General features: G+C 41.9%; 1 protein-coding gene across 1 annotated transcript in view; it reads left to right on the top strand.

Annotated features, from left to right (window-relative positions):
• dgkd (diacylglycerol kinase delta) overlaps positions 1 to 2,584 on the top strand; it is an 18,049-nt gene extending 15,465 nt beyond the window's left edge. Inside the window, exons 29-30 of the mRNA XM_083549006.1 lie at positions 1,191 to 1,321; positions 1,416 to 2,584. Coding sequence (XP_083405132.1) covers positions 1,191 to 1,321; positions 1,416 to 1,505 — 221 coding nt within the window. The 3' untranslated portion in view covers positions 1,506 to 2,584. The remainder of the gene's footprint in view (positions 1 to 1,190; positions 1,322 to 1,415) is intronic.
• Positions 2,585 to 23,608: the final 21,024 nt, after the last annotated feature.

Here is a 23,608-nt window from a genome sequence, read left to right as displayed (position 1 = left end):
CTTAGATTTGCCTCAGGGTACACCGAAGAATGATCATATTTACCAAATTATCATATTTACCAAAATCTTACCAGAGCATTACATCAAATTGACTTGAGAATTATCTTAGTTACCTCTCAGTTTAAGGATATAAATTAACCTCAGATTTAACACATAATTACCATAATTACCTTGGAATTACAATAGGATTACATCAATTTACTTAATAATTGCCATAATGGCTTCTTAGTTACAATAGAATTACCTCTGATATACCTTGAAATAACCAGTTACTTAAGACTTAACCAAAAAAAAAAAAGTCTAATTACTTCAGAATTACCTTTGTTCCCTGTTACTTAACATACAAGTACCTAATAATTATCACAGAATGACCTCAGATTTACATTTCTATGACAATAGATGCTTTGAAATCACCACAGAATCAGCTAGACATTACTATAGCTATTTAAAATTGACCAATTCCATCAGATTTACTTCGTAATTAAATATTACTTTCCTTCGTAATTAACTAATAATTACCATAGTTACTTCTTAGTTTCATCAGAAGTACTGCAGATTTAACTTTGCATTGATGTTATTACCTCAGAATTACCATGGAATTACCTCAGTCTGTTCGGTACGGTCTTAAAATACAGATACGGCATTTGGGCTTAAGTGTAATTATCAGGAAATGATCTTATGTTTTATTTTCATTACTGTAGGAACCTTAAACCTTAAACCGTAGTTACCTAAGAATTACTAATTACACAGGAAATGCCCTTATGTACCTCATTGTTCCTTTAGAATGACCAGATTTACCTCATAATTACCATTTATGTCACATTTAAGTAATAATTACCAGTTACTTTACAATTGGATTTACCTTAAAATTTCCGTTATTACCTCTGAATTTCCTGTAGTTGGCAAAGAATGACCAGTTTTATCAGATTTACATCAAATTTATTTCATAGTTCTCTTGTTTAACCTCAGATCGATATAGAGATGTGCCTCAATTGCCTCCCAGTTCCTTCAGAATTGTCCTCAGTTTTACCTCACCGTTATAGCAGAAAAATGGTCTTAAAGTACAGAAGTACCATTTTTATACATAGTGTGTATAAAGGCTAACTAATAAACTGTGTGTGTGTGTGTGTGTGTGTGTGTGTGTGTGTGTGTGTGTGTGTGTGTGTATGTGTGTGTGTGTGTGTGTGTAGTGAATCAATGGGGAGTGGATGAAGTGGCATGCTGGTTGGAGCAGCTGTGTCTGTCAGAATACAAAGAGATCTTCATCAGGCACGACGTTCGTGGACCAGAACTGGTGCACCTGGAGAGGAGGGACCTCAAGGTAAGCTGTTTGGTGTGTGTGTGTGTGTGTGTGTGTGAGATATCCACAGAATATCCTTAAGTGGTATTCAGTACATGTCCTTTATCTATCTCAGGACCTGGGTGTAACGAAGGTGGGCCACATGAAGCGGATCCTGCAGGGAATCCGAGACCTGAATCGCAACAGCACGGCCAGCGAAGCTTAGACCCTCCAAGCCAATCACACTCTCCGAGAGGGCGAGACCAGTCTCAGCACAGCCAATCAGATCAGCGGGACCAACTCAGCGACAGATCAGAGCTCGGCACAGTGCCTTCGTTTCAGCCAACCTCTGTGTATGGTGTGTGTGTGTGTGTGTGTGTGTGTGTGTGTGTGTGTGTGTGTGTGTGTGTGTGTGTGTGTGTGTGTGTTAGGAGAACGGGAGCAGTAAATAAGAGCCATCAGTAATCAAAGGGCTACAGAATTATCAAAGTGCAAAACACAGAAACTGTGCTGTTATAATTAGCCATTAGCACAAAGAAAAAAATGAGAAGGGTGTTTTTTCTTAAGGAAACCATGCTGTTTAAATTCAAATAGCTTTATTTTGTACAAAAAAAACAAAAAATGTATTAAAAAAAATAGAGCTATATTCAAATCAGGTAACCTAGCCACACTGCGTCATGACAATCAGGAATGATGGAGTGGTCGGTCCAACAGATACAACCATAATCTACCTGTGTGTGTGTGTGTGTGTGTGTGTGTGTGTGTGTGTGTGTGTGTGTGTGTGTGTGTGTGTGTGTGTGTGTGTGTGTGTGTGTGTGCAATATCCCATATCAGTGTTGGGATTAGAGTTAGCATCAGGAGAAAGCGTTTTCGAGCTAAATACGGAGTCATGAGACGAACCTGTACATTTTGCAGCGCAAGACGTCGGGACGTTCACGATTCCTCTTTGACCGCCAGACCGAAGCTCCACGTGAGCTGGAGTGTTTACGCCGTGACTTTCAGCGACACCTATAACGGGTTACACAGGAAATCCGTTCCTATGAAAATGTAATCAGATGCGGTCACTGACAGCCCGAGTGACACGATTCTTATTAAACACGACTGCTCAGAGTGTGAGAGTGTGTGTGAGAGTGTGTGTGAGAGAGTGTGTGAGAGTGTGTGTGAGAGTGAGTGTGCGAGAGTTCAGCCATATCATTTTGTCCCATAGTGTTTGTATTAAATATTTATTAAGCTCTCAACGATAGTGTACATACATTCCTTATGTACAAACAGTCTGTTATTAAACCAACGCTGAGTTAAACAGCATGCGTGTTTGTGTGTGTGTGTTTGTGTGTGTGTCAGAGACTCTGAATGCAGTGGAGCTGGAGGGCTTTGCTCGACTTTGTTCCCAGGCCAGTTCTATAGATAGAAGGGACATGAAGATTTGCTCTATTTGCTCCATTTCATGATCCAAGGAACTTAAGAAGAGCAAAAACAAAGAAGAAGAATAACAGCAAAGAAATGCTGGCGAGTTTGCTGTGAGAAAGAATGGTGTTTGATGTAAGAAAGAAAAGAAAGATGAGAACAGAAAGATTGAGAGAAAGAAAGAGATGATAGAAAAGAACGGAATGAAAGAGATTAAAAAAATAATCAAAAAAGAGAAAAAAAACAAGAGAGTGATGAACAGATTGAGAGAGCGAGTGAAACACACAGGTAGAGTGAGAAAAGAGGGGCTTAAGTCGGGATGGGAGAAAGAAAGAAAGAAAGAAAGAAAGAAAGAAAGAAAGAAAGAAAGAAAGAAAAACAAAGACTGAGAAAAATGCAAGAAAGAACAAGAAAAAAAACGAGAGCTAAAGAAAGATTCGGAGTTAAATATATATTGATAGAGAGACTCGGTGAAACATATAAGTAGAGTGAGAGAGAGAAAAGGAGGACTTGAGTGAATGGGAGTTTAAGGAGTTTTTCTGCTGCTCTCGGAGGAAACACGTGAGTCTGATCTGTTGGACATATTTGCCCAGGATCAGTCTGATGGAGCCGAGTGATGGAAGTCTTCGGAATTGGACTGCATTGAGGTAAAATGGCCAGTTTGAGCTCCATAGTGGAAAAACTGTATTTCTCACCAGTTTAAAAAGATTCAGCAACTCAAGTAAGACCAGGCGAAAGGAACCTCTATTTTGACCACTCGAGTCTCCGTCAGTGAACAGTTGCTAAACTCAGCAATGATGAATCTTTAAAGAATGGACGTTTGGTGTCACCCAGATGAAGACAGGGTTTCATTTGGAGTTTGGTTCCTCTCAAGATTTTTTCCTCATGAGGTCTCAGGGAGTTTTTCCTGTGCCACTCCTAACACTGGCTCAATCATTAGGGATAAAGCAATAGGGACAAATTTATAAATGTAACATTTATAATTGTGGTCTATTCAATTCTGAAAAGGGAATATTGTCTATTGTTAAAAAAGGCTCAACGATTCTAAATTTATTAAATTTTGCTGCTCCAAAAAGAAATTGTTCTGCGTTGGCCGGGAATCGAACCCGGGTCAACTGCTTGGAAGGCAGCTATGCTCACCACTATACCACCAACGCATGGAGGCGAGATGTGATAAATACATTCATCCGGGAACTCGGTCACTATAGGTTTATCCCTAATGATTGAGCCAATGGCGAGAGTAGCAAACGCAAAACTCTCTGAAACCCCATGAACAGAAAACCTTGAGGAACCAAAGGAAACCTGTACTCATCTGGGTGACACTGAACGTCCATTCATTCTAGTTTTTCTGCCGAGGTTCTCAACTGTTCACTGATTTAGACTCGAGTGCGAAACTGTTCATGGTGATTGTGAACCATTGTAGCAGACTGTTTATATTAATTTCAGTCTAAATAATGTCTCAAAAGGAGTTTTTTTTATTTGTCCACTCTCACAATGTCCTTCACCTGAATGTTCACTGGTGGTAATGAAGTGTGTTTGTGCCTACGGAAATCCACCACCAGTTCTTTGGTTTTCCCCGCATTTATCTGGAGGCAGCTCCATTGGCACCAGTCCACAAAGTTCTGTATAAGTCCTCTGTACTCCCTGTCATCATCATCCGTGATCAGACCGACGATGGCAGAGTCATCAGAGAACTTCTTCAGGTGACAGGTTGCTGAGCTAAACATGAAGTCTGCAGTGTAGACGGTGAAGAGAAACGGGGCTAGAACCGTTCCCTGCGGGGCTCCAGTGTTGCAGACAATCATGTCAGACTCACAGTCACAACCATTGTAGCAGACTGTTTATATTAATTTCAGTCTAAATAAGGTCTCAAAAGGAGTTTTTCATTTGCCATTTTCACTGGTTCAATAATTAGTGATAAACTTACATGAACGCATTAATAAATCTATATCTATACATATATTTAATTCTGTAAAGAAACATTATTTTTTTTAACAATGTACACTGTCCTTTTACAGAATTAAACAACAAATCTACAAATCAAACTGAATTTTGTTTTGAAAAAAAAATGTTGAGCTGCGTTGGCCGGGAATCGAACCCGGGTCAACTGCTTGGAAGGCAGCTATGCTCACCACTATACCACCAACGCATGTGAGAAACATCTGACAAATCCATTCATCCCGGAACTCAGTCCCATTTATTCATTCTTTTTCTTCTCTTTCGGTTGCTCCAATTAGGGGTCGCCACAGCGGATCATCCGTCTCCATTCACCCTTTTCTTTAGATCTGCCTCTTTCAAACCAACTACCTGCTTGTCTTCCCTCACCACATCCACATCACTCGTCTCCACCCACTCCATCCTTCACTCTTTTCTTCACTTCTCTCACACACTCTCCATTACTTTGCACTGTTGACCCCAGTTACCTAAACTCCTCCACCTCTTCATCCCTGCAACCGCTCCCCTCCACTGCCCTCCTTCTAATTCACACACGTACTCTGTCTTACTCCTACTGACTTTCATTCCACTTCTCTCTAGCATGTACCTCCACCTCTCCAGGCTCTTCTCCACCTGCTCCCTACTCTCACCACAAATCACAGTATCATCCACAAACATCATAGTCCATGGAGACTCCTGTCTGACCTCATCTGTCAACCTGTTCATCACCAATGCAAACAGGAAAGGGCTCAGAGCCGATCCTTGATGCAATCCAGCCTTCACCTTAAACCAGTCTGTCTTTCCTACTGCACACTTCACTGCTGTCACACTGTCCTCATACATCATACCTGCACCACTCTCGCATACTTCTCTGACACACCTGACTTCCTCATACAATACCAGAACAGCAGCTTGAATATGGAGATTATTTATGAATATTTTTGTCATAAGATAAGATAAGATAAGATAAGATAAGATAAGATAAGATAAGATAAGATAAGATATACCTTTATTCTTCCCACAGTGGGGAAATATCTTTGTCACAGCAGCAAAAATAAAAAAAATAAAAAACAAAGAATAGACACATACTATAGTAAACAAGTATATACACAACACAATGTATAAATACAAATATGGAAAAAGTACGTATTGCAGGTAGTATTACACACAGGGGGTATTGCACATATTGCAGGTAATATTGCACATATTGCACGGATTATTACACAGTTAAACAGTAATAACAGTGTGTATTATTGTGACTGGTTCACTGGGAGCAGCTTTGATTGTAAAGTCTAATAGGAGCAGGGAGAAAAGAACTTCTGTATCGCTCCTTCAGACACTTAGGATGTAACAGTCCGTCACTGAAGGAGCTGCTCAACGAGGAAACGGTTTCATACAGGGGGTGAAAGGCGTTCTCCAGCAATGATAATAGTTTTGCTACCATCCTCCCTTCTCCCACCTCCTGTACAGTGTCCAGGGGAATCCCTGGGACTGAGCTGGCCTTCCTGATGAGCTTGTCCAGTCTCTTCCTGTCTGCAGTAGAGACGCTGCTGCCCCAGCAGACAACACAATAGAATATGGCTGAGGCCACCACCACAGAGACAAAACAGGTTTCAGTAGCTCTCCTTGCACTCCAAAAGACCATAGTTTTCTCAGCAGAAAGTGTCTGCTCTGCCCTTTCTTATAAATTGCCTCAGTGTTGTCTGTCCAGTCCAGTTTGTTGTTAAGGTGAACACCCAGGTATTTGTAAGAGTCCACTCTCACAATGTCCTTCCCCTGAATGTTCACAATAAATAATAATAATAAAATACAATAATTACAACAGTATTTCCACTCCAATTACAGACAAGATAAAAAAAAAAAAAAGCAAATAATTCCCAAAGAAAATATACAAGCTCCGGTATGTACACAGCAAATAAACAGGCTAGATAGAAAATGTGGGACACATCGGACCTGACGCATCGTGAGTTGAGACACGAAAGTGATTTGTAGAATCCATCGAGAATTATAATACAGCGCAGCAAGAGAAAGAGAGAGAGATTAATTTACCACAATCGAAATGTCAGACAGATTAAGCAAGTCACAGATCTGGTGCTCGTAATCAAGCCATGTTCTAGTCAGCGAGAACTGTCTGTCCAGTCCAGTTTGTTGTTAAGGTGAACACCCAGGTATTTGTAAGAGTCCACTCTCACAATGTCCTTCCCCTGAATGTTCACTGGTGGTAATGAAGTGTGTTTGTGCCTATGGAAATCCACCACCAGTTCTTTGGTTTTCCCCGCATTTATCTGGAGGCAGCTCCATTGGCACCAGTCCACAAAGTTCTGTATAAGTCCTCTGTACTCCTTGTCATCATCATCCGTGATCAGACCGACGATGGCAGAGTCATCAGAGAACTTCTCCAGGTGACAGGTTGCTGAGCTAAACATGAAGTCTGCAGTGTAGACGGTGAAGAGAAACGGGGCTAGAACCGTTCCCTGCGGGGCTCCAGTGTTGCAGACAATCATGTCAGACTCACAGTCACAAGTCCTCACATACTGTGGTGATAAATACACTCATCCGGGAACTCGGTCACAGCTTACTGTTTTGGGATATATTCAGGAATACAAGAACTATAGAACCTAAAAACGTCTGAATATATAGATCACAAATATAAATGTTCATTTAATTGCATTTATAAATTAGTCCCTATAGGTTTATTCCTAATGATTGAGCCAGTCGTGAGAGTAGCAAGGCAAAACCTTGAGAGGATCCAAACTCCAAAGGAAACCTGTACTCATCTGGGTGACACTGAACGTCCATTCATTCTAGTTTTTCTGCCGAGGTTCTCAACTGTTCACTGATTTAGACTCGAGTGTGAAACTGTTCATGGTGATTGTGAACCATTGTAGCAGACTGTTTATATTAATTTCAGTCTAAATATGGTCTCAAAAGGAGTTTTTCATTTGCAAATTTCATTGGTTCATTAATTAGTGATAAACTTACATGAACGCATTTATAAATCTATATCTATACATCTATTTAATTCTGTAAAGAAACATTGTTTTTTTAACAATGTACACTGTCCTTTTACAGAATGAAACAACAAATCTACAAATCAAACTGAATTTTGTTTTGAAAAAAAAATGTTGAGCTGCGTTGGCCGGGAATCGAACCCGGGTCAACTGCTTGGAAGGCAGCTATGCTCACCACTATACCACCAACGCATGTGAGAAACATCTGCAAAATCCATTCATCCCGGAACTCAGTCCTATTTATTCATTCTTCTTCTTCTCTTTCGGCTGCTCCAATTAGGGGTCGCCACAGCGGATCATCCTTCTCCATTCACCCCTTTTCTTTAGATCTGCCTCTTTCAAACCAACTACCTGCATGTCTTCCCTCACCACATCCACATCACTCTTCTCCACTTCTCACTCTTTTCTTTACTTCTCTAACATACTCTACATTACTTTGCACTGTTGACTCCTCCACCTCTTCTCCCTGCAACCGCTCCCCTCCACTGCCCCCAATTCACACACACTCTGTCTTACTCCTACTGACTTTCATTCCACTTCTCTCTAGCATGTACCTCCACCTCTCCAGGCTCTTTTTCACCTGCTCCCTACTCTCACCACAAATCACAATATCATCCACAAACATCATAGTCCATGGAGACTCCTGTGTGACCTCATCTGTCAACCTGTTCATCACCAATGCAAACAGGAAAGGGCTCAGAGCCGATCCTTGATGCAATCCAACCTTCACCTTGAACCAGTCTGTCTTTCCTACTGCACACTTCACTGCTGTCACACTGTCCTCATACATCATACCTGCACCACTCTCGCATACTTCTCTGACACACCTGACTTCCTCATACAATACCAGAACAGCAGCTTGAATATGAAGATTATTTATGAATATTTTTTGTCATAAGATAAGATAAGATAACATAAGATAAGATAAGATAAGATAAGATAAGATAAGATAAGATAAGATAAGATAAGATTAGATATACCTTAATTCGTCCCACAGTGGGGAAATATCTTTGTTACAGCAGCAAAAATAAAAAAAAGAATAAAAAAATGCAAATATATAAAAGAATAGACACATACTATAGTAAACAAGTATATACCCAACACAATGTATAAATACAAATAAGGAAAAAGTACGTATTGCAGGTAGTATTGCACACAGGTGGTATTGCACATATTGCAGGTAATATTGCACATATTGCACGGATTATTACACAGTTAAACAGTAATAAAAGTGTGTATTATTGTGACTGGTTCACTGGGAGCAGCTTTGATTGTAAAGTCTAATAGCAGCAGGGAGAAAAGACCTTCTGTATCGCTCCTTTAGACACTTAGGATGTAACAGTCCGTCACTGAAGGAGCTGCTCAACGATGAAACAGTTTCATACAGGGGGTGAAAGGCGTTCTCCAGCAATGATGATAGTTTTGCTACCATCCTCCCTTCTCCCACCTCCTGTACAGTGTCCAGGGGAATCCCTGGGACTAAACTGGCCTTCCTGATGAGCTTGTCCAGTCTCTTCCTGTCTGCAGTAGAGACGCTGCTGCCCCAGCAGACCACACAATAGAATATGGCTGAGGCCACCACCACAGAGACAAAACAGGTCTTCAGTAGCTCTCCTTGCACTCCAAAAGACCATAGTTTTCTCAGCAGAAAGTGTCTGCTCTGCCCTTTCTTATAAATTGCCTCAGTGTTGTCTGTCCAGTCCAGTTTGTTGTTAAGGTGAACACCCAGGTATTTGTAAGAGTCCACTCTCACAATGTCCTTCCCCTGAATGTTCACAATAAATAATAATAATAAAATACAATAATTACAACAGTATTTCCACTCTAATTACAGACAAGATAAAAAAAAAATGTGGGACAGATCGGACCTGACGCATCATGAGTTGAGACACGAAAGTGATTTGTAGAATCCATCGAGAATTATAATACAGCGCAGCAAGAGAAAGAGAGAGAGATTAATTTACCACAATCGAAATGTCAGACAGATTAAGCAAGTCACAGATCTGGTGCTCGTAATCAAGCCATGTTCTAGTCAGCGAGAACTGTCTGTCCAGTCCAGTTTGTTGTTAAGGTGAACACCCAGGTATTTGTAAGAGTCCACTCTCACAATGTCCTTCCCCTGAATGTTCACTGGTGGTAATGAAGTGTGTTTGTGTCTACGGAAATCCACCACCAGTTCTTTGGTTTTCCCCGCATTTATCTGGAGGCAGCTCCATTGGCACCAGTCCACAAAGTTCTGTATAAGTCCTCTGTACTCCCTGTCATCATCATCCGTGATCAGACCGACGATGGCAGAGTCATCAGAGAACTTCTGCAGGTGACAGGTTGCTGAGCTAAACATGAAGTCTGCAGTGTAGACGGTGAAGAGAAACGGGGCTAGAACTGTTCCCTGCGGGGCTCCAGTGTTGCAGACAATCATGTCAGACTCACAGTCACAAGTCCTCACATACTGTGGTGATAAATACACTCATCCGGGAACTCGGTCACAGCTTACTGTTTTGGGATATATTCAGGAATACAAGAACTATAGAACCTAAAAACGTCTGAATATATAGATCACAAATATAAATGTTCATTAAATTGCATTTATAAATTAGTCCCTATAGGTTTATTCCTAATGATTGAGCCAGTCGTGAGAGTAGCAAGGCAAAACCTTGAGAGGATCCAAACTCCAAAGGAAACCTGTACTCATCTGGGTGACACTGAACGTCCATTCATTCTAGTTTTTCTGCCGAGGCTCTCAACTGTTCACTGATTTAGACTCGAGTGTGAAACTGTTCATGGTGATTGTGAACTATTGTAGCAGACTGTTTATATTAATTTCAGTCTAAATAAGGTCTCAAAAGGAGTTTTTCATTTGCCATTTTCTCTGGTTCATTAATTAGTGATAAACTTACATGAACGCATTTATAAATCTATATCTATACATCTATTTAATTCTGTAAAGATACATTGTTTTTTTAACAATGTACACTGTCCTTTTACAGAATGAAACAACAAATCTACAAATCAAACTGAATTTTGTTTTGAAAAAAAAATCTTGAGCTGCGTTGGCCAGGAATCGAACCCGGGTCAACTGCTTGGAAGGCAGCTATGCTCACCACTATACCACCAACGCATGTGAGAAACATCTGACAAATCCATTCATCCTGGAACTCAGTCCCATTTATTCATTTTTTTTCTTCTCTTTCGGTTGCTCCAATTAGGGGTCGCCACAGCGGATCATCCGTCTCCATTCACCCTTTTCTTTAGATCTGCCTCTTTCAAACCAACTACCTGCTTGTCTTCCCTCACCACATCCACATCACTCGTCTCCACCCACTCCATCCTTCACTCTTTTCTTCACTTCTGAACACCCAGGTATTTGCACTGTTGACCCCAGTTACCTAAACTCCTCCACCTCTTCTCCCTGCAACCGCTCCCCTCCACTGCCCTCCTTCTAATTCACACACGTACTCTGTCTTACTCCTACTGACTTTCATTCCACTTCTCTCTAGCATGTACCTCCACCTCTCCAGGCTCTTCTCCACCTGCTCCCTACTCTCACCACAAATCACAATATCATCCACAAACATCATAGTCCATGGAGACTCCTGTCTGACCTCATCTGTCAACCTGTTCATCACCAATGCAAACAGGAAAGGGCTCAGAGCCGATCCTTGATGCAATCCAACCTTCACCTTGAACCAGTCTGTCTTTCCTACTGCACACTTCACTGCTGTCACACTGTCCTCATACATCATACCTGCACCACTCTCGCATACTTCTCTGACACACCTGACTTCCCCATACAATACCAGAACAGCAGCTTGAATATGGAGATTATTTATGAATATTTTTTGTCATAAGATAAGATAAGATAAGATAAGATAAGATAAGATAAGATAAGATAAGATAAGATAAGATAAGATATACCTTAATTCGTCCCACAGTGGGGAAATATCTTTGTTACAGCAGCAAAAAAAAACAAAAAAAAAAACAAATGCAAATATATAAAAGAATAGACACATACTATAGTAAACAAGTATATACACAACACAATGTATAAATACAAATAAGAAAAAAGTACGTATTGCAGGTAGTATTGCACACAGGTGGTATTGCACATATTGCAGGTAATATTGCACATATTGCACGGATTATTACACAGTTAAACAGTAATAACAGTGTGTATTATTGTGACTGGTTCACTGGGAGCAGCTTTGATTGTAAAGTCTAATAGCAGCAGGGAGAAAAGACCTTCTGTATCGCTCCTTCAGACACTTAGGATGTAACAGTCCGTCACTGAAGGAGCTGCTCAACGATGAAACGGTTTCATACAGGGGGTGAAAGGCGTTCCCCAGCAATGATGATAGTTTTGCTACCATCCTCCCTTCTCCCACCTCCTGTACAGTGTCCAGGGGAATCCCTGGGACTGAGCTGGCCTTCCTGATGAGCTTGTCCAGTCTCTTCCTGTCTGCAGTAGAGACGCTGCTGCCCCAGCAGACAACACAATAGAATATGGCTGAGGCCACCACAGAGACAAAACAGGTCTTCAGTAGCTCTCCTTGCACTCCAAAAGACCATAGTTTTCTCAGCAGAAAGTGTCTGCTCTGCCCTTTCTTATAAATTGCCTCAGTGTTGTCTGTCCAGTCCAGTTTGTTGTTAAGGTGAACACCCAGGTATTTGTAAGAGTCCACTCTCACAATGTCCCTCCCCTGAATGTTCACAATAAATAATAATAATAAAATACAATAATTACAACAGTATTTCCACTCCAATTACAGACAAGATAAAAAATAAACAGGCTAGATAGAAAATGTGGGACAGATCGGACCTGATGCATCATGAGTTGAGACAAGAAAGTGATTTGTAGAATCCATCGAGAATTATAATACAGCGCAGCAAGAGAAAGAGAGAGAGATTCATTTACCACAATTAAAATGTCAGACAGATTAAGCAAGTCACAGATCTGGTGCTCGTAATCAAGCCATGTTCTAGTCAGCAAGAACTGTCTGTCCAGTCCAGTTTGTTGTTAAGGTGAACACCCAGGTATTTGTAAGAGTCCACTCTCACAATGTCCTTCCCCTGAATGTTCACTGGTGGTAATGAAGTGTGTTTGTGCCTTTGGAAATCCACCACCAGTTCTTTGGTTTTCCCCGCATTTATCTGGAGGCAGCTCCATTGGCACCAGTCCACAAAGTTCTGTATAAGTCCTCTGTACTCCCTGTCATCATCATCCGTGATCAGACAGACGATGGCAGAGTCATCAGAGAACTTCTGCAGGTGACAGGTTGCTGAGCTTAACATGAAGTCTGCAGTGTAGACGGTGAAGAGAAACGGGGCTAGAACCGTTCCCTGCGGGGCTCCAGTGTTGCAGACAATCATGTCAGACTCACAGTCACAAGTCCTCACATACTGTGGTGATAAATACACTCATCCGGGAACTCGGTCACAGCTTACTGTTTTGGGTTATATTCAGGAATACAAGAACTATAGAACCTAAAAACGTCTGAATATATAGATCACAAATATAAATGTTCATTTAATTGCATTTATAAATTAGTCCCTATAGGTTTATTCCTAATGATTGAGCCAGTCGTGAGAGTAGCAAGGCAAAACCTTGAGAGGATCCAAACTCCAAAAGAAACCTGTACTCATCTGGGTGACACTGAACGTCCATTCATTCTAGTTTTTCTGCCGAGGTTCTCAACTGTTCACTGATTTAGACTCGAGTGTGAAACTGTTCATGGTGATTGTGAACCATTGTAGCAGACTGTTTATATTAATTTCAGTCTAAATAAGGTCTCAAAAGGAGTTTTTCATTTGCAAATTTCATTGGTTCATTAATTAGTGATAAACTTACATGAACGCATTTATAAATCTATATCTATACATCTATTTAATTCTGTAAAGATACATTGTTTTTTTAACAATGTACACTGTCCTTTTACAGAATGAAACAACAAATCTACAAATCAAACTGAATTTTGTTTTGAAAAAAAAATCTTGAGCTGCGTTGGCCAGGAATCGAACCCGGGTCAACTGCTTGGAAGGCAGCTATGCTCACCACTATACCACCAACGCATGTGAGAAACATCTGACAAATCCATTCATCCTGGAACTCAGTCCCATTTATTCATTTTTTTTCTTCTCTTTCGGTTGCTCCAATTAGGGGTCGCCACAGCGGATCATCCGTCTCCATTCACCCTTTTCTTTAGATCTGCCTCTTTCAAACCAACTACCTGCTTGTCTTCCCTCACCACATCCACATCACTCGTCTCCACCCACTCCATCCTTCACTCTTTTCTTCACTTCTGAACACCCAGGTATTTGCACTGTTGACCCCAGTTACCTAAACTCCTCCACCTCTTCTCCCTGCAACCGCTCCCCTCCACTGCCCTCCTTCTAATTCACACACGTACTCTGTCTTACTCCTACTGACTTTCATTCCACTTCTCTCTAGCATGTACCTCCACCTCTCCAGGCTCTTCTCCACCTGCTCCCTACTCTCACCACAAATCACAATATCATCCACAAACATCATAGTCCATGGAGACTCCTGTCTGACCTCATCTGTCAACCTGTTCATCACCAATGCAAACAGGAAAGGGCTCAGAGCCGATCCTTGATGCAATCCAACCTTCACCTTGAACCAGTCTGTCTTTCCTACTGCACACTTCACTGCTGTCACACTGTCCTCATACATCATACCTGCACCACTCTCGCATACTTCTCTGACACACCTGACTTCCTCATACAATACCAGAACAGCAGCTTGAATATGGAGATTATTTATGAATATTTTTTGTCATAAGATAAGATAAGATAAGATAAGATAAGATAAGATAAGATAAGATAAGATAAGATAAGATATACCTTAATTCGTCCCACAGTGGGGAAATATCTTTGTTACAGCAGCAAAAAAAAAAACAAAAAAAAACAAATGCAAATATATAAAAGAATAGACACATACTATAGTAAACAAGTATATACACAACACAATGTATAAATACAAATAAGAAAAAAGTACGTATTGCAGGTAGTATTGCACACAGGTGGTATTGCACATATTGCAGGTAATATTGCACATATTGCACGGATTATTACACAGTTAAACAGTAATAACAGTGTGTATTATTGTGACTGGTTCACTGGGAGCAGCTTTGATTGTAAAGTCTAATAGCAGCAGGGAGAAAAGACCTTCTGTATCGCTCCTTCAGACACTTAGGATGTAACAGTCCGTCACTGAAGGAGCTGCTCAACGATGAAACGGTTTCATACAGGGGGTGAAAGGCGTTCCCCAGCAATGATGATAGTTTTGCTACCATCCTCCCTTCTCCCACCTCCTGTACAGTGTCCAGGGGAATCCCTGGGACTGAGCTGGCCTTCCTGATGAGCTTGTCCAGTCTCTTCCTGTCTGCAGTAGAGACGCTGCTGCCCCAGCAGACAACACAATAGAATATGGCTGAGGCCACCACAGAGACAAAACAGGTCTTCAGTAGCTCTCCTTGCACTCCAAAAGACCATAGTTTTCTCAGCAGAAAGTGTCTGCTCTGCCCTTTCTTATAAATTGCCTCAGTGTTGTCTGTCCAGTCCAGTTTGTTGTTAAGGTGAACACCCAGGTATTTGTAAGAGTCCACTCTCACAATGTCCCTCCCCTGAATGTTCACAATAAATAATAATAATAAAATACAATAATTACAACAGTATTTCCACTCCAATTACAGACAAGATAAAAAATAAACAGGCTAGATAGAAAATGTGGGACAGATCGGACCTGATGCATCATGAGTTGAGACAAGAAAGTGATTTGTAGAATCCATCGAGAATTATAATACAGCGCAGCAAGAGAAAGAGAGAGAGATTCATTTACCACAATTAAAATGTCAGACAGATTAAGCAAGTCACAGATCTGGTGCTCGTAATCAAGCCATGTTCTAGTCAGCAAGAACTGTCTGTCCAGTCCAGTTTGTTGTTAAGGTGAACACCCAGGTATTTGTAAGAGTCCACTCTCACAATGTCCTTCCCCTGAATGTTCACTGGTGGTAATGAAGTGTGTTTGTGCCTTTGGAAATCCACCACCAGTTCTTTGGTTTTCCCCGCATTTATCTGGAGGCAGCTCCATTGGCACCAGTCCACAAAGTTCTGTATAAGTCCTCTGTACTCCCTGTCATCATCATCCGTGATCAGACAGACGATGGCAGAGTCATCAGAGAACTTCTGCAGGTGACAGGTTGCTGAGCTTAACATGAAGTCTGCAGTGTAGACGGTGAAGAGAAACGGGGCTAGAACCGTTCCCTGCGGGGCTCCAGTGTTGCAGACAATCATGTCAGACTCACAGTCACAAGTCCTCACATACTGTGGTGATAAATACACTCATCCGGGAACTCGGTCACAGCTTACTGTTTTGGGTTATATTCAGGAATACAAGAACTATAGAACCTAAAAACGTCTGAATATATAGATCACAAATATAAATGTTCATTTAATTGCATTTATAAATTAGTCCCTATAGGTTTATTCCTAATGATTGAGCCAGTCGTGAGAGTAGCAAGGCAAAACCTTGAGAGGATCCAAACTCCAAAAGAAACCTGTACTCATCTGGGTGACACTGAACGTCCATTCATTCTAGTTTTTCTGCCGAGGTTCTCAACTGTTCACTGATTTAGACTCGAGTGTGAAACTGTTCATGGTGATTGTGAACCATTGTAGCAGACTGTTTATATTAATTTCAGTCTAAATAAGGTCTCAAAAGGAGTTTTTCATTTGCAAATTTCATTGGTTCATTAATTAGTGATAAACTTACATGAACGCATTTATAAATCTATATCTATACATCTATTTAATTCTGTAAAGAAACATTGTTTTTTTAACAATGTACACTGTCCTTTTACAGAATGAAACAACAAATCTACAAATCAAACTGAATTTTGTTTTGAAAAAAAAATGTTGAGCTGCGTTGGCCGGGAATCGAACCCGGGTCAACTGCTTGGAAGGCAGCTATGCTCACCACTATACCACCAACGCATGTGAGAAACATCTGCAAAATCCATTCATCCCGGAACTCAGTCCCATTTATTCATTCTTCTTCTTCTCTTTCGGCTGCTCCCATTAGGGGTCGCCACAGCGGATCATCCTTCTCCATTCACCCCTTTTCTTTAGATCTGCCTCTTTCAAACCAACTACCTGCATGTCTTCCCTCACCACATCCACATCACTCTTCTCCACTTCTCACTCTTTTCTTTACTTCTCTAACATACTCTACATTACTTTGCACTGTTGACTCCTCCACCTCTTCTCCCTGCAACCGCTCCCCTCCACTGCCCCCAATTCACACACACTCTGTCTTACTCCTATTGACTTTCATTCCACTTCTCTCTAGCATGTACCTCCACCTCTCCAGGCTCTTTTTCACCTGCTCCCTACTCTCACCACAAATCACAATATCATCCACAAACATCATAGTCCATGGAGACTCCTGTCTGACCTCATCTGTCAACCTGTTCATCACCAATGCAAACAGGAAAGGGCTCAGAGCCGATCCTTGATGCAATCCAACCTTCACCTTGAACCAGTCTGTCTTTCCTACTGCACACTTCACTGCTGTCACACTGTCCTCATACATCATACCTGCACCACTCTCGCATACTTCTCTGACACACCTGACTTCCCCATACAATACCAGAACAGCAGCTTGAATATGGAGATTATTTATGAATATTTTTTGTCATAAGATAAGATGAGATAAGATAAGATAAGATAAGATAAGATAAGATAAGATAAGATAAGATAAGATAAGATAAGATAAGATAAGATATACCTTTATTTGTCCCACAGTGGGGAAATATCTTTGTTACAGCAGCAAAAATAAAAAAAATAATGAAAAATGCAAATATATAAAAGAATAAACACATACTATAGTAAACAAGTATATACACAACACAATGTATGAATACAAATAAGAAAAAAGTACGTATTGCAGGTAGTATTGCACACTGGTGGTATTGCACATATTGCATTTAATATTGCACATATTGCACGGATTATTACACAGTTAAACAGTAATAACAGTGTGTATTATTGTGACTGGTTCACTGGGAGCAGCTTTGATTGTAAAGTCTAATAGCAGCAGGGAGAAAAGACCTTCTGTATCGCTCCTTCAGACACTTAGGATGTAACAGTCCGTCACTGAAGGAGCTGCTCAACGATGAAACGGTTTCATACAGGGGGTGAAAGGCGTTCTCCAGCAATGATGATAGTTTTGCTACCATCCTCCCTTCTCCCACCTCCTGTACAGTGTCCAGGGGAATCCCTGGGACTGAGCTGGCCCTCCTGATGAGCTTGTCCAGTCTCTTCCTGTCTGCAGTAGAGACGCTGCTGCCCCAGCAGACCACACAATAGAATATGGCTGAGGCCACCACCACAGAGACAAAACAGGTCTTCAGTAGCTCTCCTTGCACTCCAAAAGACCATAGTTTTCTCAGCAGAAAGCGTCTGCTCTGCCCTTTCTTATAAATTGCCTCAGTGTTGTCTGTCCAGTCCAGTTTGTTGTTAAGGTGAACACCCAGGTATTTGTAAGAGTCCACTCTCACAATGTCCTTCCCCTGAATGTTCACAATAAATAATAATAATAAAATACAATAATTACAACAGTATTTCCACTCTAATTACAGACAAGATAAAAAAAAAAAAAAGCAAATAATTCCCAAAGAAAATATACAAACTCCGGTATGTACACAGCAAATTAACAGGCTAGATAGAATATGTGGGACAGATCGGACCTGACGCATCATGAGTTGAGACACGAAAGTGATTTGTAGAATCCATCGAGAATTATAATACAGCGCAGCAAGAAAAAGAGAGAGAGATTAATTTACCACAATCGAAATGTCAGACAGATTAAGCAAGTCACTGTCAGGGATTCACCCTGCCACGCCCCCCTCTGTAGCTGTCAGGGATTCACCCTGCCACGCCCCCGTCTGTAGCTGTCAGAGATCCACCCTGCCACGCCCCCCTCGATAGCAGTCACGCTGCTTCCCAAGATCACCGACAGCTGTGGCTCATGAAAGATCAGACTACATAAACTCACGTTCTTGAGTCACAGGCTGTCGGTCGTTATATTGTCAAGCTGGACAATCGCGTGGCTGCTCGACCGCCGGCTGTATATGCGAATTCCACTTCCGACTTGGATTACTAATTGCCGAAGGCTTTATGGATTATGCTTGGGACATTCGAACTCATAGCGGACAACAAGTATCGAGCGGATGTCTTTGTTTGTTGTTTTCAACGGCTTATGAGTGTTTTTGTGTTGTACGGTTGTTGAAATAAAAGGACAATGATCGGACTATATCGGCTTCCGCGTCTGCAGCCTGACAGTCACAGATCTGGTGCTCGTAATCAAGCCATGTTCTAGTCAGCGAGAACTGTCTGTCCAGTCCAGTTTGTTGTTAAGGTGAACACCCAGGTATTTGTAAGAGTCCACTCTCACAATGTCCTTCCCCTGAATGTTCACTGATGGTAATGAAGTGTGTTTGTGCCTACGGAAATCCACCACCAGTTCTTTGGTTTTCCCCGCATTTATCTGGAGGCAGCTCCATTGGCACCAGTCCACAAAGTTCTGTATAAGTCCTCTGTACTCCCTGTCATTATCATCCGTGATCAGACCGACGATGGCAGAGTCATCAGAGAACTTCTGCAGGTGACAGGTTGCTGAGCTAAACATGAAGTCTGCAGTGTAGACGGTGAAGAGAAACGGGGCTAGAACCTTTCCCTGCGGGGCTCCATTGTTGCAGACAATCATGTCAGACTCACAGTCACAAGTCCTCACATACTGTGGTGATAAATACACTCATCCGGGAACTCGGTCACAGCTTACTGTTTTGGGATATATTCAGGAATACAAGAACTATAGAACTTAAAAATCGTCTGAATATATAGATCACAAATATAAATGTTAATTTAATTGCATTTATAAATTAGTCCCTATAGGTTTATTCCTAATGATTTTGAGAAAAAATCTTGAGCTGCGTTGGCCGGGAATCGAACCCGGGTCAACTGCTTGGAAGGCAGCTATGCTCACCACTATACCACCAACGCATGTGAGAAACATCTGACAAATCCATTCATCCCGGAACTCAGTCCCATTTATTCATTCTTTTTCTTCTCATTCGGTTGCTCCAATTAGGGGTCGCCACAGCGGATCATCCGTCTCCATTCACCCTTTTCTTTAGATCTGCCTCTTTCAAACCAACTACCTGCTTGTCTTCCCTCACCACATCCACATCACTCATCTCCACCCACTCCATCCTTCATTTTTTTCTTCACTTCTCTCACACACTCTCCATTACTTTGCACTGTTGACCACAGTTACCTAAACTCCTCCACCTCTTCTCCCTGCAACCGCTCCCCTCCACTGCCCTCCTTCTAATGCCCACACGTACTCTGTCTTACTCCTACTGACTTTCATTCCACTTCTCTCTAGCATGTACCTCCACCTCTCCAGGCTCTTTTTCACCTGCTCCCTACTCTCACCACAAATCACAATATCATCCACAAACATCATAGTCCATGGAGACTCCTGTCTGACCTCATCTGTCAACCTGTTCATCACCAATGCAAACAGGAAAGGGCTCAGAGCCGATCCTTGATGCAATCCAACCTTCACCTTGAACCAGTCTGTCTTTCCTACTGCACACTTCACTGCTGTCACACTGTCCTTATACATCATACCTGCACCACTCTCGCATACTTCTCTGACACACCTGACTTCCTCATACAATACCAGAACAGCAGCTTAAATATGGAGATTATTTATGAATATTTTTTGTCATAAGATAAGATAACATAAGATAAGATAAGATAAGATAAGATAAGATAAGATATACATTTATTCGTCCCACAGTGGGGAAATATCTTTGTTACAGCAGCAAAAATAAAAAAAACAAAAAACAAATGCAAATATATAAAAGAATAGACACATACTATAGTAAACAAGTATATACACAACACAATGTATAAATACAAATAAGAAAAAAGTACGTATTGCAGGTAGTATTACACACAGGTGGTATTGCACATATTGCAGGTAATATTGCACATATTGCACGGATTATTACACAGTTAAACAGTAATAACAGTGTGTATTATTGTGACTGGTTCACTGGGAGCAGCTTTGATTGTAAAGTCTAATATCAGCAGGGAGAAAAGACCTTCTGTATCGCTCCTTCAGACACTTAGGATGTAACAGTCCGTCACTGATGGTGAACGGCGTTCTCCAGCAATGATGATAGTTTTGCTACCATCCTCCCTTCTCCCACCTCCTGTACAGTGTCCAGGGGAATCCCTGGGACTGAGCTGGCCTTCCTGATGAGCTTGTCCAGTCTCTTCCTGTCTGCAGTAGAGACGCTGCTGCCCCAGCAGACAACACAATAGAATATGGCTGAGGCCACCACCACAGAGACAAAACAGGTCTTCAGTAGCTCTCCTTGCACTCCAAAAGACCATAGTTTTCTCAGCAGAAAGTGTCTGCTCTGCCCTTTCTTATAAATTGCCTCAGTGTTGTCTGTCCAGTCCAGTTTGTTGTTAAGGTGAACACCCAGGTATTTGTAAGAGTCCACTCTCACAATGTCCTTCCCCTGAATGTTCACAATAAATAATAATAATAAAATACAATAATTACAACAGTATTTCCACTCCAATTACAGACAAGATAAAAAAAAAAAAAAAGCAAATTATTCCCAAAGAAAATATACAAGCTCCGGTATGTACACAGCAAATAAACAGGCTAGATAGAATATGTGGGACAGATCGGACCTGACGCATCATGAGTTGAGACACGAAAGTGATTTGTAGAATCCATCGAGAATTATAATACAGCGCAGCAAGAAAAAGAGAGAGAGATTAATTTACCACAATCGAAATGTCAGACAGATTAAGCAAGTCACTGTCAGGGATTCACCCTGCCACGCCCCCCTCTGTAGCTGTCAGGGATTCACCCTGCCACGCCCCCGTCTGTAGCTGTCAGAGATCCACCCTGCCACGCCCCCCTCGATAGCAGTCACGCTGCTTCCCAAGATTACCGACAGCTGTGGCTCATGAAAGATCAGACTACATAAACTCACGTTCTTGAGTCACAGGCTGTCGGTCGTTATATTGTCAAGCTGGACAATCGCGTGGCTGTTCGACCGCCGGCTGTATATGCGAATTCCACTTCCGACTTGGATTACTCATTGCCGAAGGCTTTATGGATTATGCTTGGGACATTCGAACTCATAGCGGACAACAAGTATCGAGCGGATGTCTTTGTTTGTTGTTTTCAACGGCTTATGAGTGTTTTTGTGTTGTACGGTTGTTGAAATAAAAGGACAATGATCGGACTATATCGGCTTCCGCGTCTGCAGCCTGACAGTCACAGATCTGGTGCTCGTAATCAAGCCATGTTCTAGTCAGCGAGAACTGTCTGTCCAGTCCAGTTTGTTGTTAAGGTGAACACCCAGGTACTTGTAAGAGTCCACTCTCACAATGTCCTTCCCCTGAATGTTCACTGATGGTAATGAAGTGTGTTTGTGCCTACGGAAATCCACCACCAGTTCTTTGGTTTTCCCCGCATTTATCTGGAGGCAGCTCCATTGGCACCAGTCCACAAAGTTCTGTATAAGTCCTCTGTACTCCCTGTCATTATCATCCGTGATCAGACCGACGATGGCAGAGTCATTAGAGAACTTCTGCAGGTGACAGGTTGCTGAGCTAAACATGAAGTCTGCAGTGTAGACGGTGAAGAGAAACGGGGCTAGAACCGTTCCCTGCGGGGCTCCAGTGTTGCAGACAATCATGTCAGACTCACAGTCACAAGTCCTCACATACTGTGGTGATAAATACACTCATCCGGGAACTCGGTCACAGCTTACTGTTTTGGGATATATTCAGGAATACAAGAACTATAGAACTTAAAAATCGTCTGAATATATAGATCACAAATATAAATGTTAATTTAATTGCATTTATAAATTAGTCCCTATAGGTTTATTCCTAATGATTTTGAGAAAAAATCTTGAGCTGCGTTGGCCGGGAATCGAACCCGGGTCAACTGCTTGGAAGGCAGCTATGCTCACCACTATACCACCAACGCATGTGAGAAACATCTGACAAATCCATTCATCGCGGAATTCAGTCACATTTATTCATTCTTCTTCTCTTTCGGCTGCTCCCTTTAGGGGTCGCCACAGCGGATCATCCGTCTCCATTCCCCCCTGTCCTCTACATCTGCCTCTTTCAAACCAACTACCTGCATGTCTTCCCTCACCACATCCACATCACTCTTCTCCACTTCTCACTCTTTTTCAGTGGTCGGTCTGTGAGGTAGTCCAGTATCCAGGGAGACAGATGTTGGTCCACGCCCATGTACACCATCTTATCCCTCAGGAGCGCAGGTTGAGAAGTCAAAAAACATGACTGTCACAGTGCTCCCAGCCTTTTTCAGGTGTGAAATAGCCCCATTTAGAAGGAAGATGACTGCGTCTTCCACTCCAATGCCAGGTTGGTAGGCAAACTGAAGTGGATCCATTGATGGGCTCACCAGAGGTCGGAGATGAGTAAGCACCAGCCTCTCCAATGTCTTCATCAGATGCGAGGTAAGTGCTACTGGTCGGTAGTCCCCAAAATCTTTTGGGTGCGACGTCTTTGGAACAGGCACCACGCAGAATGTTTTCCATAGCTGTGGCACCTTTCCCAGCTTCAGGCTCAGGTCAAACATGTACAGCAATATGCCGCACAGCTGGTCTGCACAGGTCTTTAATAGCCTGGAGCTGATGCCGCCTGGGCCCGCAGCCTTCCTCGCTTTGATCTTCCTGAGCACTCCTCTAACACTATAATTCCTTTAACACTATAATTCCCTCCACACTCACCTCTAAGTTGGAGGTCATGGGGCTCAGCCTGCCGCTGTGTCAATGGATCTCTAACTTCCTGACTGACAGACCACAAGCTGTACGGGTGGGAAAAC

Source organism: Silurus aristotelis, assembly GCF_946808225.1.
Source record: "Silurus aristotelis genome assembly, chromosome: 8".
NCBI classification, from domain to species: Eukaryota; Metazoa; Chordata; class Actinopteri; order Siluriformes; family Siluridae; genus Silurus; species Silurus aristotelis.
The sequence above is the reverse complement of the archived record's forward strand: the minus strand, read 5'-3'. Positions and strand labels throughout refer to the sequence as shown.